The sequence below is a fragment of the Lathamus discolor genome, chromosome 1 (assembly GCF_037157495.1).
Source record: "Lathamus discolor isolate bLatDis1 chromosome 1, bLatDis1.hap1, whole genome shotgun sequence".
In the NCBI taxonomy this organism is placed as follows: domain Eukaryota; kingdom Metazoa; phylum Chordata; class Aves; order Psittaciformes; family Psittacidae; genus Lathamus; species Lathamus discolor.
The window spans coordinates 53,817,540-53,835,006 of NC_088884.1; the positions used below are offsets into that span (position 1 = coordinate 53,817,540).

Genomic DNA, 17,467 nt, shown 5'->3' on the forward strand with positions numbered 1-17,467 from the left:
AAATAACTTGGGGATAATCCTAGTCAGTGTAACACTATTTTTAGAAATATTGAGATGGCTACCTGATTCTTCATCATATTTCCAAACATTCAGGACTTTGTCTACCTCTTTTCTTTTGCATTGTTTGTACTGTGATCAAAATGTAGCTGCAGAACGCAGAGTAATAAACATTATTTCAGAGAGAAGACATGAGAGAAAACAGACTGTGCAGTTACTGGGCATGATTTTTCAATGAGTGCCGTTCGCTTTAAATGTTTTGCACAGTCAGGAAAAAGAAGTAGGAAGTGAACTTTCCCTCTGTCTCAAATGAAAATCAACTTGGATGAATTCAAGAGCCTGCTTGCTTGCCACTGAGATGCCTTTGTTCTCAGTAATAGCACCATAAAACTTAAAGCATAGCCTGTTTTCAGTACTCCTGCTGTCTCCTGTGTCAGTGTTGCTAACTAGGTGATTGTAAAATAGCACTGTATTTTGATGTGAGTGAAGGGCTGGTGGGAGAAAGAGATGACTCTCCTTGTGTAGTGCTCTGAAAAGTGGCAGGCAAGTAGGCAGGCAAGCAAACAGGTGGCCTGAGGAAGTTCCCTGGGTTTCTGATTTGTGTGGATGACTTAATTAAGACACATCATGCTTTAATGACTAGAACATCCATGATTTGAGACCTGCATATCTGAACTCTCTTCTGTATGGATTCTCTGTGGGGCCCTGAATGACAAATATGCTGGATCCCCCTCACTTCCTCATGCTTAAAGTAAAAATGAGCTTTCTTCTGCAGCCTGCCTGAGAAGGGTTTTGATATAAACCTTCCAGTGGTCACTGCAGTGCAGTGAAGTGATACCCTTTCTAACAATCAGAGGCAGAAGGAGATCAAGGTTGCTTTCCTTTCAGCAGCCACTAGCAGGAGGAGGTAATGCAACTGTGGGCCTCAGGCTGCTGTGTGCCTGCCTGGAGGATAGTGCTGTGCTGACACACCTGCTGCTTGCTCCCCTGATTCAAGGAAGGGATAACCTGTTACAGCTGCTGCTTATAGCCTGCTTGTCTTTCTGCTTTGAGCTTGCATGTGGTATCACCACAGTGGTGAAGGAGGGAAAGGGAAGTGATCCTTCTGCAGGGTGGGAGCAGGTGTTTTGGGGATGGGAGGAGGTGTGGTGTGGCTGCCTCCCCTGTGGCATTAGGGGCAGCTTCCTCAGTGTGCTTTTCAGACTTTTTAGGGCTGATGAGTTTCAAAGATACAAGGCCACCAAAAAAAAAAATAGGAGTTTCTGTTTACATAAGTTTAATGAGCCTTTACTAAAGGTCTGGTGCAGAGACTCTGACCTGTTTCACTTCAAGTGTCAGGTATGTTTGAACTGTTAAGTGAAACATTAGCTAATGTATGTCTGGATTTTTTTCCTCCAAGAGGCCATAAGTCTCCAAATATTTTCTGGATGAGAGTCCTTTAATTTTCATGGCTAGATTTTTTGACAGCTTTTGGGGGAGAACTTAAAGGGACGCGTTTGCTAAAATGAATTGCTAGCAAGTGGAGATGTTCTGGTGTCTACTCTGGGGAGATGAGGGGGAGTGTGTGTTGAATCTCGGTGCACTTGAAAATGAATGGATAACAAGCTAGTGTTTCCCCTGACCCCCCCCCTATTTTTATGGCATCTTTTAAAATTAAATAGCGAAGATAAATTACTGGAAGCTAAACTTGCTCACCTTAATGAAAAAGGGAAAGACAATGTCTCCAGCTTCAATGGACTGAAATCACTAGCTATATTAAAAGTAAAATTGTGTTTAGTAGAGAAAGAAAGAGAGATCCTACTATTTGAGTACCCTTAAATAGTAGGCTCTCTTTCCCAACTGCAAAATTTGGAGGATTTCATCAAGAGAAACAATTGTACAGTGAAGCTGATTAGACACAGCTGTGAAATCCACTAAGTAAGCACTTTCAAAAGTTAATGAAAAATCATCTTTTCATTCTGTGTATGTGTTTGGAAATTAACTTCTTAGTTGGTATAGTGGAAAGGGTAAGACACAACTTTATTTCTGTATTTTAGTTATTACCTATTACAAATACACCACATCTAAAAGATGCTGCTGGACTTTGTCCACCTCTGCTCCATCCCTTTGTGCATGAATGTTTTGGCAGAGTCTCCTGTAAACAGGATGTGGAGTTGCCAGGGCCCTGTTTGACTGCAGTTGTCAGTGTCTTGGAAAGTGTATGGACACAGCCTGGCTGCTTGTATTGTGTATGTACATGTGCACAACTTTCTTCCTGTTCCTCTTCTGAGATGCTATTAATTTCATCTCTTTGAACTTGATCCCAAAGACTAAATGCTCTGGATTATACACAGCATGTAATACTGCTTTTTGTTTTTTGCCATTGCTGTGTTACTTTTCTGTGATGTTAGTATTGAATTGTTTGGAATAGCTTTAGAGCTGAGTAATTACTGTTTCTTGGTAGTGCTATATAGGCAGTGCATTAATGATGCCTTACTATGTAAGTTACTCTGGGTTTGAAAAAAAACCTAGTGTTGTTCTGATGCAGAGTTGAGACACAAACCCTGGTATATAAACCTTCCTGAAATGGAGACACACTTCAGGGAAGAATCTCTAAATGGGATGCTTGAATGGTCTTTTCCCAAGTAAATAAATACTGCCTCTTACTTCGTTTCAAGAAACATGGCACACAGCTGCTCTTTTCTCCTTGTTATAAAATAACGGGCCATTTGCTGACTGAAGCAAGCTATTGGCATTATTCGTAGCAGCTGCTGTACTCTTAGCGTTAACTCACACAGCTCATAAATGTTAATCATGCTGCAGTTTGTCTGCACATCCCAGAGGCGCTAGCTAATATGTCGCACTATTTCAGAAATTCCAAATAGTGACTTCATAATTCAGTAGTTTTACTGCGGTGGCCGAAGTTTCTTCAAAACCATGCTTTTAACTACAGCTTCACTAGTACTAGTGTGGCTTTATTTAGATGTGTTTCAGTAGGCCTAGCTGCTGAGCATGCGATGGAGTGAGTACGCAGTCGAAGGGGATGTGCTTACTGATCCGTTTGGAGATGTGTGACAAAGTCAAATCCAAATCTAAATGGAACAAAATCTGTTCAGTTTATCCTTGCTGTGGCTTTAAGTCACTTTCATATTGTAGTGGTTTTGCTACTATACAAGTGTGAAAAGCTTACAGGAAATATAAGGGTTGCTGTAGAAATGTGTTATCTGCATAAAAAGTCATTAAATAATGTGCTGTGGCCTTTTAACAGTCCCTCCCACTCTTCAGCCAGTGGGAATGTGTTCTTAAAAACAAGACAAAGCTCCCAAACAAATCCTTTCCTTCCTTCAGGTCAGATTCTGCTAGTTTTCTCTGAGAAAACACTGTTAAGGTCCTAGGACCTGGTTTTAAGCCTGTCAAAATGATTGTAAATACAGCACTATAAAGAAAGCACAGATAATGAAGTAAAAGCTGCTGTGTTACTGTAGGCTTTTTTTGGTTTTTTATTGTAATAATTGTGAAGGTCAGGAAGAGGGCAGTGTCATTGCTACTGCATGCCATACAGAGAAATTATGCTTACTGCATCTAAAATCCGTCCTCTCATCCTTACTTTTATATGAACATCAAGTGGAACATTTTTTCTCTAGAGCGGTGGTGGTATATGTTTACCAGAACTGTACTTTCTGCTTAGAGGCTGTACTCCCTACCAAACTAGTGAAAATTGCAGTTGGTCCAGGCTTCTGGTATCAGCCTGTGAACACAGGTTAACCTACCTACAATATGACCATTTCTGGACAAAGCTATACACTCGGCTTGTGTGGGTGCATGCTGTTCCTCTTCAGGGTTCTCTCCTGGCTGCTGTACCTGAAGAGATGGACAGGTGAGGGACAAGTATTGCAGACTGATGCTAAACAGATCTTATTCTTGTAAAGTAGGAGATCCAAACTTGAGCTGGAAGCCCTTAGGCTTTACAAGGTAGACTTCATGTAAGTATGATGTAGAGTGTGAAAGATTGTGAACAGGACTGTTTGTGGTTGTTAAAGTATCAAACCAAAGCTATGTAGGGCTAACCTTACAATATACAGAAATCTCTGAGTAAGGATTTAGTCTCAAAACATTGTCATCTTCAAGTGCAAGAGTAAATATCACTCTTCTTCAAGTAGGTGGATGTGAGAATTTGTTTCTGGACTTGATCCTGAAAGCCTGGAGAAAGATTGGATAGTATACGATCTAGTAGTTTTTGGTTAGAAATGAAATGGAAAACTCTGGGAAAGTAGTGGGAACGCCAGATCGTGTGTGTAGTTATATTGTGATTGTGTGACTGTTGTGGGGAAGGCGAAATTGTAAAAAGAATTTTGGATTTAAAAAAAAAAAAAAAAAAAACTTATTGTAAAGAAGTGTTGTAGTTCATTACAGATAATATGACCATCCAACTGTCAGTTCTACTCCCACCTTTTTCAGTGGGTTTCTTCCTCCTCCTCTCTCCATTCCCCCACCCCCCCCCAAAAAAGGTCCACCACTGTTGCCCATGAATTCCATCCCATCTATATGCATGTTCTCATGAAAAAAAGAAACCGCTTAAGTGATTGAATAGCTTGGTGACAGCCATAGGCTGAGGAAGTTGGGGCTGTTCAGCCTGGAGAAGAGAAGGCTGCATGGGGACCTAATAGCAGCCTTCCAGTACCTGAAGGGGGCCTATAGGGATGCTGGGGAGGGACTCTTCGTCAGGGACTGTAGTGACAGGACAAGGGGTAACAGGTTAAAACTTAAACAGGGGAAGTTTAGATTGGATATAAGGAGGAAATTCTTTCCTGTTAGGGTGGTGAGACACTGGAATCGGTTGCCCAGGGAGGTTGTGAGTGCTCCATCCCTGGCAGTGTTCAAGGCCAGGTTGGATGAAGCCTTGTGTAGGATGGTTTAGTGTGAGGTGTCCCTGCCCATGGCAGGGAGGCTGGAACTAGATGATCTTAAGGTCCTTTCCAACCCTAAGTATTCTATGATTCTATGATTCTATTTTGAGTCTGAATATAACTTTCTTGTGCTGCATTCTTAAACTGACAGAAGCATACTCAAATGACTGAGTTTGAGAAATAAGTGAAGAAAATGGTGACCTGAATTTTGGTTCTCTTCAAGATTCTGATCCAGAAATACCTTGTCGTGGCTACAGTCTTAAGTTAAAACCTAAAGATTTTGGGTTTTTTGTTTTGTCATATATACATGCCAAATATACATGCATATATTTGGGCTTTGGTGTGAATTAGATGCTGATGAAAAGCATAAATGTGACGAAAGCTTTCTGACACACAGAAAGCTGTGTACCTGACAAATCTAGGCTAATGCTATAGTCCTAAGGCTGATCTTGGAAACCAGTTTCTTTCTGAACCAAATAATAAGATGGACAAAGAAATGAATCCTGAATAAGAAGCCTTCCTTGTTTTTGTTTGACAGTTCTGTAATCCTACTGAAAAGTCTGAATGTATGACTGAAATGTTAGTCTAAATCTCGCATTGTTCCAAGTCTCTGATCAAAGGAATAAATTGATCTTAATCATCAAGTCCTGCATTCAAGGATTTGACATTGGATTTGTAAAAGATTTCAAGAAAACAGTAGTTACAGGACCTGACAGAACTTAGAAACAATGCATGGTGTACACTGTTCAGCATTTCTCTGCAACTGTACGGTTTGCAATCTAAATAGGCTAGTGATCTGCTGAAGAAGTGCTTGCCTATCCAGGCAGGGAGATACGTCACCAGTACCATCTTTCATGTTACTTACGTGACTCATAAGTAGGAAGACACGCTTGAATTTCTTGGGGAGTAACTTGCGTGTTAGTAGATAATTTGCATAGGTAGAAGGAAAGCGGTGAAGAACTGAAATATATGAAAGGTACAAGAGAAAGATTGTCAGAAGAACTAATCATTCCTTTCTCCTCTTTTTTTTTTTTTTTTTTTCCCTCTTCTTCCCTATTGCAGACCTTCAAGTGCTGACCTTCACGGTCTATTAAGTTATTATAAACTTTTGCTGCTCTGCGAACATAGAAAGATGTCTCGCAGCCCTGATGCTAAGGAAGACCCTGTGGAATGCCCCCTTTGCATGGAGCCTCTGGAAATTGATGACATCAACTTCTTCCCTTGCACCTGTGGCTACCAAATCTGTCGTTTCTGTTGGCATCGTATCCGCACTGATGAGAATGGACTTTGTCCTGCTTGCAGAAAGGTAAATATCCTGGAACAGTGGCTTGTCTTGCGCATACACAGGGCTCTTGCATTGTGTTGGTACCACAGACATCCTTTTACTTCAGGAAAACATTCATCTAGTGATGGCCTAGATCAAGGGTGAGGTGTTTGGATCTTTCAGATTCTGTCTGCATATGTGTCAGAGCTGTTGCACAACGGCTAGTTTTGGTTTGTTAAATTCAGAACTGGATTAATAGGGGAAGCTGTGGATCAGAACCAAGGCATGCTGATACTGGGAGAACTGCAAAAAAACCTAAAACCTTCGAGTTGAGATGCTCATGCATTGAAAGTCTCTTGTCAGGAAGGACAGCGGGGATTCCAGCACTCGGGTTTGCTGGAGACCAAGGTTCAGCTAAATTATCAGAGCTGTCTGAGGCATGCTTATAAAGCACCTGCTTGTTTTGTTTGTGGCACTGGAGCTTTTAGTCCATATTTTTCTGGACACTAAACATGTAAAACCCTTGGAAAATATATCCAATGGTGTTAAACTTTTAGCCTAGATTTTTAAATGCTTTAGTCTGTTTGTCTAGTATTCTGATGTTGTTGCCAGATGCTTAAAGGTAGTACTTTGAGTCACACTTAATTCCTCCCCCTCTCTTAATTCATGTCTGGCTGGTAATTTGGTTGGCCACAACTATGAAGTTCAGCTTCACTAAGTTGCCTCCTTTTTTCCTTTGAATTATTTTCCTCCTCCTTTTAGTGTTTTGCTTAAACTCATTATCTCCTTGTCTTCAGTGTTTAATAAAATTCTTTCTCAATATCTTCTTCTCTCTAGCTCTAATGACTTTCCTTGATTATAACTTTCTTGCCTGGCCTTCCTCTTTCTGTAATCACAGCTACTTATGTCCCCTCTTTCTTCTGTTACTTAATTGTGATCCTATCCTTAGTTGATGTCTTTGTTGGCTTCCAGTCTCATATTACAGCTCCCTTTTCAGACTCCATAGTAATCTTACTTGGGCTCGCTATATTTATTCGGTGCCATAGTATTCTGTAAGCACTTCCAGTCATATTTTTCACTGCTCTTTTGGGCTTTGGCTACGCAAGAACTGATCTGTATTCGGATGCCTCTGCAAGCCTAAAGGCATTCCCATACATAGCAACATATGTTTGTTAACAAATTGTGCAAATTTGCTTCAATATTTGAGCTGTATGTCTTGCAAAGAAGATCCACTTGTCATCAGCCAGATTAGTCTTCACATGGAATACCTGCTGTAGATGACATATGCTGTATATAGCACTTTTCTAGTACAAGCAAACTCTTACTCTACTGACACAACGTGAGATTTCTGGAGTTTCCTTCTCTTAAGTAATTTCATTTACCTGGATTTATTGCACTAGTTTTTTTGCCAACAACTATTTGATTCATGTCTGCCTGTTCTTACTGGAAGTTTGTGGAATATATCTAGAAAATCACAGAATCAGCATACTGTTCACTGCCTTTGGGTATTTGACTTCTTTGAAATATGGATACTGCCACAGCTGGACTTCTTAATGTGGAATAATCTGGAGTATGATTGGATATGCAGATACTTTGCTGAATTGGATACAATTTGCTCAGAAAAATGGTTTTGGGAGGAAAGTTAGCATGAGAGCTACAGTTGGAACAAAGGAGACCTCTTCTTTCACAATGGACAAAGATATTTTCTTCATCTGTGGACTACAAGATGCTCTTGGGTAGAGTTGAAGCTGTAGTGCTGAATTGTAGGAGATTTGCATGGAGGAGGTGGAGGAGTACACTCCTCTTGCGGCATAGACAAAGACATTGTGGCACAGAGACCCTATCAGGATCTTGGGAATAAATCATTTTGAGCTACACAGTTGATGGCAGCATCAAATAAGTCTGAAGAAGCCACCTTTTGAAGTGCGCCAGACCTTCTGAACCAGGTATGTGCTTTTATGTGCAGTGTGTCTAAATAGTTCCTAGCTCTGTGTAGTAAGGCTTCTGAGGAAAAGATCTAAGTAGTTTTCTAATTTGTATCTACTATGGTGTATATTGGTTGTGACAGCTTAAAATACTGAAGTGCAGAAAATAGCAAAGCAACAAAATTTTTGCAGAAGAGTTTACAGTAGGTACTATGGATTCAACATACATCATGGTATATAACAGGCACATCATGTTTATAATGTGTATATATATATATATCAGTGCAGGATAATTACTGCAACATGGACTGCGAATAAATATATGTTAAAGCAAAGCTGAGTGTTATACACTGTTGAATAATAGAAAAGTGCTATTTGTGCCAGTGGTATTGAATCCAGTGTGAGTTTTCTAGTGGTTTGATCACTGTGGAAAGGACCGATGAAGAAGTTCCCTATCCAGGGATTTTGGTTGAAAGGTTTGGAGGAGATTTTAGCAGAGTCTGATAAAATTGTTTGGCTACACATTATAGTGGTGCCAGTGCCATTAGTTTGATAGATCTTAAACGTGCATCATGTATATACCACTATTTTCCTACACTTCTCTAATTTACTTGTAACTGAGAAGATGCTAGCTTGCATGTTTATTTTTCTGCCGAGGAGAAAATACTTCTGTGTGCTTAAACTGTTATATAGCTTAGCATTCGCATGTGCAGAATATGTTCACGGATTTGCAGTCAGTTGAGTTAGCATGTCTAAGTTTCCTCCTGTTAGTAACAGTAGTACACAAACATTTGCTTTGTTTCAATTTTTGAAAGTAAGTTGCTAGTATAATTTAAATTGAGTGCTGGTTGGAAGCTAGTACTCGTTAGTCTTAACACATTAAAAGCTTCCTAAACTTTGTCTGAATCTTCTGAAATAGACTCGGAAATTGTTTAATTCATTAACTACAGAAAGTACTTCCTAAAAACCAGAACTGACCTGATGCCCTTCAGAACTGTAGGTGTAGTCAATTGTAAGATGCTAAGCAAGCCTTCCTGTTTTTTCCAGTCAATTGATTTCTTAACTGTGAGTGAAATAGCTGCTAACTAGTCAAATTAGAATGAAAGTAATGCTGTTTTCAATAGAGACTTACGTAGCCAAAAGCTGTTTTACAGGTCACCAGACTGATTTAAAACCAATGACTTTAATCTTTGCTGTATTTTTTTTTTCCCTTTAAAATTCAGCAGGCTAGATACTGTTTGTCATACTCGGTTGCTTGTGTCGCTTTAATATAGCATAGCTCTCTGACCTTGGTGTCAGTTTTTGCAATTTTTAAATCCAGCAATGAAAAAACCCTAGCTCTTTCACATTTCTTAATTGCTTTGCCCTTCCACCAAATAATACAACTTGATATACAGCTGTTCCTGTGGTGGGGCTTTGCCTTGTTCTCCAATTGCTTTATTTAGTGAGCTTTATTCCTCCTAGCACCTAGACATGGAGAGAAATAAACTGCTATGTTTGTAATCAAGAAACGAACATGTTATAAGCATGTTCTTGTCCATGTTTCTCCTACTCCTGCTTCTGGTCTTAATGCACAGTCTCCAAATACCAGTTGTTTCTTCTAGTTGTACACAACTGAGTAGTTTGGTGTAACAATTGATACTTAGGAGTATATAGGAAATCACTATTATTCTTGATATAAGTAGTGTGGTGTATACTGTGCATAAACCTTATTGACTTTATGTGTATTTTTCATTTCAGAACCTATTCGGTAGCAAGGCAACAACTGGGAAATGTTGGTACATCCATTGTGTGGAAGGAATGTGACCAATCTAGGAATGACAAAAGCAAAATGCTTGATAAATCCCAGCTCAGCTTTCAACAATTGGGAAAATGTGGGGGAAAATGTCTGAAAGAAAACAAAACTTAAATGCCAAGACAAACTTAGCCAGGAAGACTGAGAATTCATCTCTGATTAAAGAAACAAGACTACGGAACAGACATTCAGACTTTTGATGAAGTTCTTGTAGGACTACCAGCAACTTGCAGTTAGTGTAAACAAAATCTGGTCGTCTTCCACGTAGGCACACCTTGTTCAGGTGACTTCCATGGTTTATGCTGAAGAGGATTTGGATAACTTGAGTGGAGGGTGTCAGCTAAACTTAGTCAGTGAGTCTCTGATGTTGACATCTCTTAATGTCTTGCATCTGACATCATGCTGATATCACTTGATGCAGCAATTTCAGCTGTTGCAAGACGTGAGAGCTTCTGGTGCCTGTGGTGGTCTATTCCCTATTTTGCAGGGTTGCACAGAGACTAAAAGACAGATGAAATGGTCCTGTGAGATACGCTATCAGTCAATTCACCTTGCTTGGTTTTCAGAGCCAGGTTCTGCCAGCCTTCTCTGCATGCTTTCTTTCTGTAGTTGAACGATCATCTGAGTTCATGAACATCAGCACCATCGGAAGCAATCACACTGAAGATGAAATCATTTATTGTGCTGTTTGTAGCTGACTTTATGTCCTTATTTGAAAAGAACAGGATTTCTAATGCTATCTTTTAGAATTAGCTTCTGGTGGTGCTGTGCTTACCTGCCTTCCTCCTTCAAATGTGCAGTATCTCTTTATTTGTCATCATGCCACACATTAGAGATACATCTATGAAAATCTATCAGTTCATAGGATTGGGTTTCTGATTTATTCTTGGAATTCAAGAGGTGCATGTAGATTCATTTGCAGGTCCTGCAATTTAGGATATCCAGTCATAAGAGTGATAAACATATGTTTGAAACATTTCATATATAATACAGCTCTTCAGTATCTAGCAAGAACTTTTTGTTATTCTGTTGCTCAAGCAAGTGTTGTTATCCCTGATGGCAAATTAACTGTTCTTATTTCTTAATTGATTGAAATCCATCCTTATTGAGGCAGTCTTGTACTTTCCGCTGAGATGAAGATGTTTCTGTTCCTTGGTTCTGAAGTTGCTGTCTAGTCATTTGCTTCTCATCAGTCCTTGTGCTCTCCTGTACAAGTACAAACTACTAGTTTTACTGTGAGCAAATAAACATTATGCTTGAGCTACCTGGGATGTTTTCTGACTAATGTTCAGGACCTGCAGTAGCACATAGCTGGACAGAGAAGGAGCATACTATCTGATTTGCTTCTCATTTGAGAATATGCTCTGAATGTGGCTATACTTGGCAAGAAAGAAGCTGTTTAGCAATGTCTGCTGTAGTTTTCTTGGACCTTCAGGAGCCTTGCTGAACCTACTGAAAACCATTAATTCATTTCTTGTGCTGTACCAGAGAGAAGCACACTTGCAAACCTTGCCTTGTGTAGTATGGGATGTGGGGAAGGAATTAATCTGTGAAAGGCTGTGCATATACCACATCCCTTGATGTAGGGTGAGCCATTTTGGTTTTGGAATTATATCTACCTTATACTGGTGCACTTATTTTCTTCCCATTCCTACCTGAACTCATCTTGACTGCGATAACTGAATTAGTTCTTTGCCAAGCAGTCTCTCTTCCCTAAAATAAACGTCTGTTCTTTAGTGTACGTGATTTACTAATGGATTTTGAGAAACTCTTTAAGTGAAATGCCTTGCAGAAGTATTCTGCATCTCTGAAGTCCTCATGTCTACATGTTTTAAAACTCAAGGTAATCATTTGCTATAGCTAATCTCAAATGACCCTAGTAACAGGTCATTGCTGTTCATCATGTACACTGTGAAATCTGTACAAGGTATTCAGTGTTACTTGTGGACGATGTAACTTTTTAAGAATGGTGTGGTTTTTAACTGTTCTTCAAGGGTAACATGAGTCTTTGCTGTGTTTTCATGTTAGGGACTTACGTACCTCTGCTTACTGATAACGTATTTTAGAGTTTAAATTCCTTTGTGATACTATAACCATGTTCCAGAGGAGTTCGTGTTTAACCATGAGATGCCATCTACTGAAGTCAGCTGCAGCATATTTTTAGAAAATGTCTCGAGTATAGCATAATGCTGCTGAACTTTAAACTCTTTGAACTGTAAAATGGATCTTCTTTTGTTTGGGGATGTACTCAGAAGACTATTGGGTCTGAGCACTCAGTGGGTCTTTCAGTAGCGTCGTGGCAAGCATGAGGAATATATGCTTTTAACTTTCAATATACTGGTGAGATTTAACTTTTTTTATCTTAAGTCTTCCTCTTAATGCACTTCTCCTGTACTCTTATTTTTCACTTCATGTCAGTGTTTAGAAACACTTTTTTTTTTTATTTTTGTACACTCACTTCTGTGCTTAGCATTACTTTGTATATGAAGTGTGAAATCCAGTTTTTTAGTCTGAGAAAGCATGTACAGGTAAGGAATAGGGAATTGCTTTGAGTAATCGGGGGCAGAGAACAGTGCATTGTAGACTTCAAGACCAGGCTAAAATAGTGCCTATGTAGCAGTGCTCTGTATGAGTAGAGCAATCTTTTGAGGTAACTCTGAGGACACTTGTACTTCTGCTAGATATTTTTGAGATTCAAATCTACGGTGTTATGTCTGTGTTTGAGGAGTTATCTGTAGATGATAATCTTGAGGTTAAAAATTCACCCTTGTCAAAGGAAGAAAAAACCCAGATTTCAGACTGGTACACAAGCATGGCAAGAATACTCTTGAATCAGTATGCAGTAAGTGTATTGAAATCTGTCTCTTCACTAGAAGGTAACTATGTAAAGATTGAGGTGTGTAGTGGTGTTACTGTCTTGAACTTGGGCCACTGAAATTCAATTTATATTTTGCTTTCTTTTCTGGTAGTCTAATACACTTGATTATCCAAATTTGTATCGGACAACTAAATATAAAATGAATATGCAGGATATGCCTTCACCCTGCTTGCTATGCTATGTTAGTGAAATCTTAACAAGATGTGTTGGCTGTCATGTTGCAGCTGCTTGTCATGCTAACAAACTGACAGGCAGCTGGGTTAGAATGTGGCTATTTCCCAAATCATTATTACGCTGTAAATAGAAGAATTCCATAAAAATATTCAAGATGTTCACCTTTCCCAAAGGACTGAAAATGCTACTTCTGTAATGTGGCTGACCATAACAACCAGAACAGTATAATGGAAGAAAAAATCTGCATGTTAAAACATTGGGATTAATGATTTTGAAATGTGTTGTTTTGCATGTGGTTTGTTTTTAATAATGTTTGTTATATTTAGCCATATCCAGAAGATCCAGCAGTGTACAAACCACTCTCCCAGGAAGAGCTGCAAAGGATAAAAAATGAAAAGAAACAGAAACAAAATGAGAGGAAACAGAAGATATCAGAGAATCGCAAACATTTGGCCAGCGTACGGGTTGTACAAAAGAACCTTGTCTTCGTGGTAGGGCTATCTCAGCGCCTAGCAGATCCAGAGGTAAGTGGTTCACGCTTGCAGATCTTTCTCCTTCCAAAGAACCATTGCTATACCTTTGTGCCTACCCTTGTCTGTCTCCTGATGGGTATAAATGAAGCAGTGTTGGAAAGGTTCACTGCTTCTGAGTCTCCCTCTCATTAAGGGAACTTACTCAGCTTCCTATTCCAAAATAGCCTCAGTAAGTGTTTGTGTTTGCTTTTGGGAGTACAGATGCTCTATTTTTTTATTATATTTTTTTTAAGGAAGTTGTTTTGTGTTGAAAAATGGCTTCTTGTTAAGCTAAAAATAAGTTTAAGAACTTTTCCGGTATTCCTTTTCCTAGGTGGAATCTGCTGGCTCTGTACAGCTGTGTCATGCGTCACTAATTGTAAAATGGGAGCTTGGTTGGTTTATAAAGAGCAAATATAAAGTGTAGCACAAACCCGTAGGGACATAAGAAAAAAGCCAGCACCTGAAGTGTAACTAGGAAAGAGCGTAAGGGTGGTGTCAGTTGAAGGAAGAGTGTTAGTAAGAGGAAGATCCAGGATAGAGCTGGCTTGCTACTCTGCATCATCAAAAAGAAGCTTTTGGTTTGGAAGATTGTTTAAAATGTTTTATTTGCTTCCATCGTCAGTCATCTGCATATGGCTAATGGAATTAGGGCTAATGAGTAAAAGTACCTTGAATTAGAATATGGAGGGAATGCACTACAGGGTAAGATAGATAGTAGTCATCAAAACTACTGTGCCAAGTTAAATTCACTTAAGATTGGACTAAATTGTCTGGAGAAATCTTGGCTAGAAGTGGCTATTCTGAGGGCGTGCAGCTTATGGTCTGCGTTTCGGTAGACTGGGAAAGAACAAAAGTAAAAAGCTGGTTTTAGTTGAAGGGGGAAAAAAGGGATATGAAGGGAAGAGAAAAATAGAAGTTGAACTCATCTGGTGTATAACATTTCAGTTTCTACAAGAATATAGCAACAAGTATTTGCAAGCAATTGTCAACACTGGCTTGTTGCTGTTACTGAAGAATATGTTCTGTTTCTTTGTCCAGATAGAGGATTTCTGAGAGAAATAATAATATATACAGTTAATTTTTTATTTAGCTGCAGATAACTTCATGTATCCAGTGAGACATTATTAAAAGTGGGTTTATTGGTGTAGTAAGGTGTGGGGATCTGGAGTTGTACTAGGTTTGATGGTAGCAGTATTCTCACTGACATAACCAGAAGGTAATGTATCCTTACTGAATATTGCCTGTTGCAGCAAGTTGACTTGATTTCCAAGAAACCTAGCTTGAAAGAGAGAAATGGGCTTAAAAAAAAAAAAGCATTCAATATGTTCAGTTTAAGTTTTCCACTTAAGCAGGCAAAAAACTGCTCCACAAATAAAGATGACTTGGAAGGGGAGATAGGCTGCTCTTTGCTGATTCTGAATCATTATGATCTGTGGATCGTAATGGAGTACAGGTAGATCCACTTCTACTGTCATGCTCTTGTAAAAACTCTGAAGGCCACACTGCCATATCTTAATAGAAGTATAATCTGAAACATACTTGAAACTCTTCCGTGTTATTCAGCATTATCAGTCTCCCTGCAATGATGCATGAGGGTGGGTGTAGGATCTGTCAAGAAGGATTTAGATCAGGTGAAGTCAGAAGAAATCAGTGGGTGGCTGGAAGTGTCATATATTGTCTTCCTGTACTTAGTCTGGTCATCTGAAAACTTGAGGCTATCTTGAGCTCTTTGGTTTAATATTTCTTTTCAGAGTGGGGCAAGTGAGCCAAGATTTAGCATCTTACTCCTAGCAGTTAATATATCTGAATGAAAGTTTAGGGTGGTTATTTATTCTAAAACTGGAATTAATACGATTCTTATTTTTTCCCTGAAATTATAAAAGACACATGTTTCTTGCTGAATTGGATTTATTATGCCAGGGTAGGGTTTGGGTAATCTAAATACCCAAAGAAATGTAAAAAATACAACATAAAATGTTGAATATCTCTCATTTAAGTTCTTTACTGCAGTTGCAGCTTATTCTGTATTGCAAGTAACTGTTCTACATTAGAAGACAAAGCTACATGCTCTCCTCTTTGTAGAAGAGACCTGTTTTTATTAGTTAAAGGCTTTAGTTGAACATTTAGAGAAGAGTAAGTACAGCCCTGTATGAATTAATTTCCCAACATACCACTTTGATTTTCTTTCCTTGTAGGTTTTGAAACGACCAGAATATTTTGGGAAGTTTGGTAAAATACATAAAGTTGTCATTAATAACAGCACATCATATGCAGGCTCACAGGTAAGCCAGAGGCCCTTGTGATTTTCTTTATTCCTTTAAAGAAAATACATGTGTGCAGAGTGAATCTGGGGCCCCCTATTTCTGATTAAGCAATAGATTAAAGAAGTAAAAACAAAACAAAAAAACAGCATTGCAAAAATTAAATTATTTTGAAGTTACTGAGGCGCTGTCCAACCAAACTCTCAAAGTTGGATACAAGATGCAGTGTAAAAAGATGGAAAAACTAGGAGACAGAGTGAGAACCTTGAAAGAAGCTGTGATGTGGCATTTATTCACTAATTTGCTTTTCAGGGATAAAATCTCTTTATTTTTAGAACTTTCAGGCAGCGTGTTGTTGCGATTTTTTTTTTTCCTTTTCCCCATTCTTTATGCATCAGATCTAAATTTTTATGAATTCTATGATTTTTGTCAGTTTTCCTGTGAAAACATTTAACCTTGAGTATACTAGTTTAAGTGAGCTGCTAAAAGGCAACTTTATTTTCATATCTTTTGGTGGGAGGGAATAAAATAAATATAATATGGTATGTTTTCTTTCTAGGGTCCAAGTGCCAGCGCATATGTAACCTACATCCGGTCAGAAGATGCTCTCAGAGCCATACAGTGCGTCAATAATGTGGTGGTAGACGGCAGAACACTTAAGGTGGTAATATTTTACATTCTTACATGTATGTGCTAGGCCGCTAATATCAGTGCATAGTATAAAATTTTATTTGTATGGATATGCTTGTGTTGATGAACAGAAATGTCCAGTTTATTGGGGATTGTGTTTTGACCTATTTTCTTAGCATTAACCACAACATAGAAGCTCAGTGAGCTTCCAGCAGGCAGTGTTTTAGGGGGTTAGCAGGTAACATCTTAAAACAAAAGTCTGAAACAAAGGAGAAGATGCACCACCGCCTCCTTTCCACAGTGACTGTTTTGCCTCATAGCTTAATATCACAGTATGAAAACCTGACTATTTGCTTTTACAGAGCATTTCTGTAGTCCAAACATCGTACCTCTCATAGGAAACGCGATTTTTTTCCTTTGGTATCTGTGTAAACAGGTATTCAGGCTGACTGGGCGAAATCAATGGCTGTAGAAAATCATCTAATTAATATTAATTTCCTGATCCCACTACAAAACATTAACCAGTTTCATGTAATGCAAATTCATAACTACTTATTTGACTTCTTAGCATTATGAATGCAAATATTTACAGCGGCTCTTCGTTTGGTGTTTAAGTAGGATGAAAATAGAAATACATCCTAATTATCTAATCCTCAAGTATATAGATTTCTCACAAATGGACTTCCTAGTCCATCTGCTTAAAAAAAAAATGCGCCGTGGTGGAACTCCAAATCTTGGGAAGGATTTTTTTTTATTTCTTAAAATACAGCTGTTCCCGGGTTTGTTTTTCTTACACTGTAAAAGGCAACCATAACTTCTCGTACTTAAGTAATTTTTTTTTTTTCCTTCAGGCATCATTAGGTACAACAAAATATTGCAGTTATTTTCTAAAAAATATGCAGTGTCCAAAACCAGACTGTATGTATCTACATGAGCTGGGAGATGAAGCAGCCAGTTTCACAAAAGAAGAAATGCAGGTACGTGTAATGATTGGGAATTGCGTTAGATGTGGCATGTATGTGTATTACTATATATGATTTATTCAAATATGTGTATAACATAGCCTTCTGCTGAATGTTATGGCAGAGGTGAACTTCGAAATCCAGAAAGTGATTAACCAGTTGGATATTGCAAGTTAATTT

General features: G+C 38.7%; 1 protein-coding gene across 8 annotated transcripts in view; it reads left to right on the forward strand.

The window, feature by feature from the left end:
* The window catches only part of CNOT4 (CCR4-NOT transcription complex subunit 4), an 80,867-nt gene that overhangs the window by 29,856 nt on the left and 33,544 nt on the right, over nucleotides 1–17,467 (forward strand). For all 8 annotated transcript variants that reach the window (XM_065671530.1, XM_065671575.1, XM_065671558.1 and 5 more), the window contains exons 2-6: nucleotides 5,946–6,189; nucleotides 13,246–13,443; nucleotides 15,630–15,716; nucleotides 16,255–16,356; nucleotides 17,177–17,302. In XM_065671530.1, coding sequence (XP_065527602.1) covers nucleotides 6,016–6,189; nucleotides 13,246–13,443; nucleotides 15,630–15,716; nucleotides 16,255–16,356; nucleotides 17,177–17,302 — 687 coding nt within the window. In that variant the 5' untranslated portion in view covers nucleotides 5,946–6,015. The remainder of the gene's footprint in view (nucleotides 1–5,945; nucleotides 6,190–13,245; nucleotides 13,444–15,629; nucleotides 15,717–16,254; nucleotides 16,357–17,176; nucleotides 17,303–17,467) is intronic.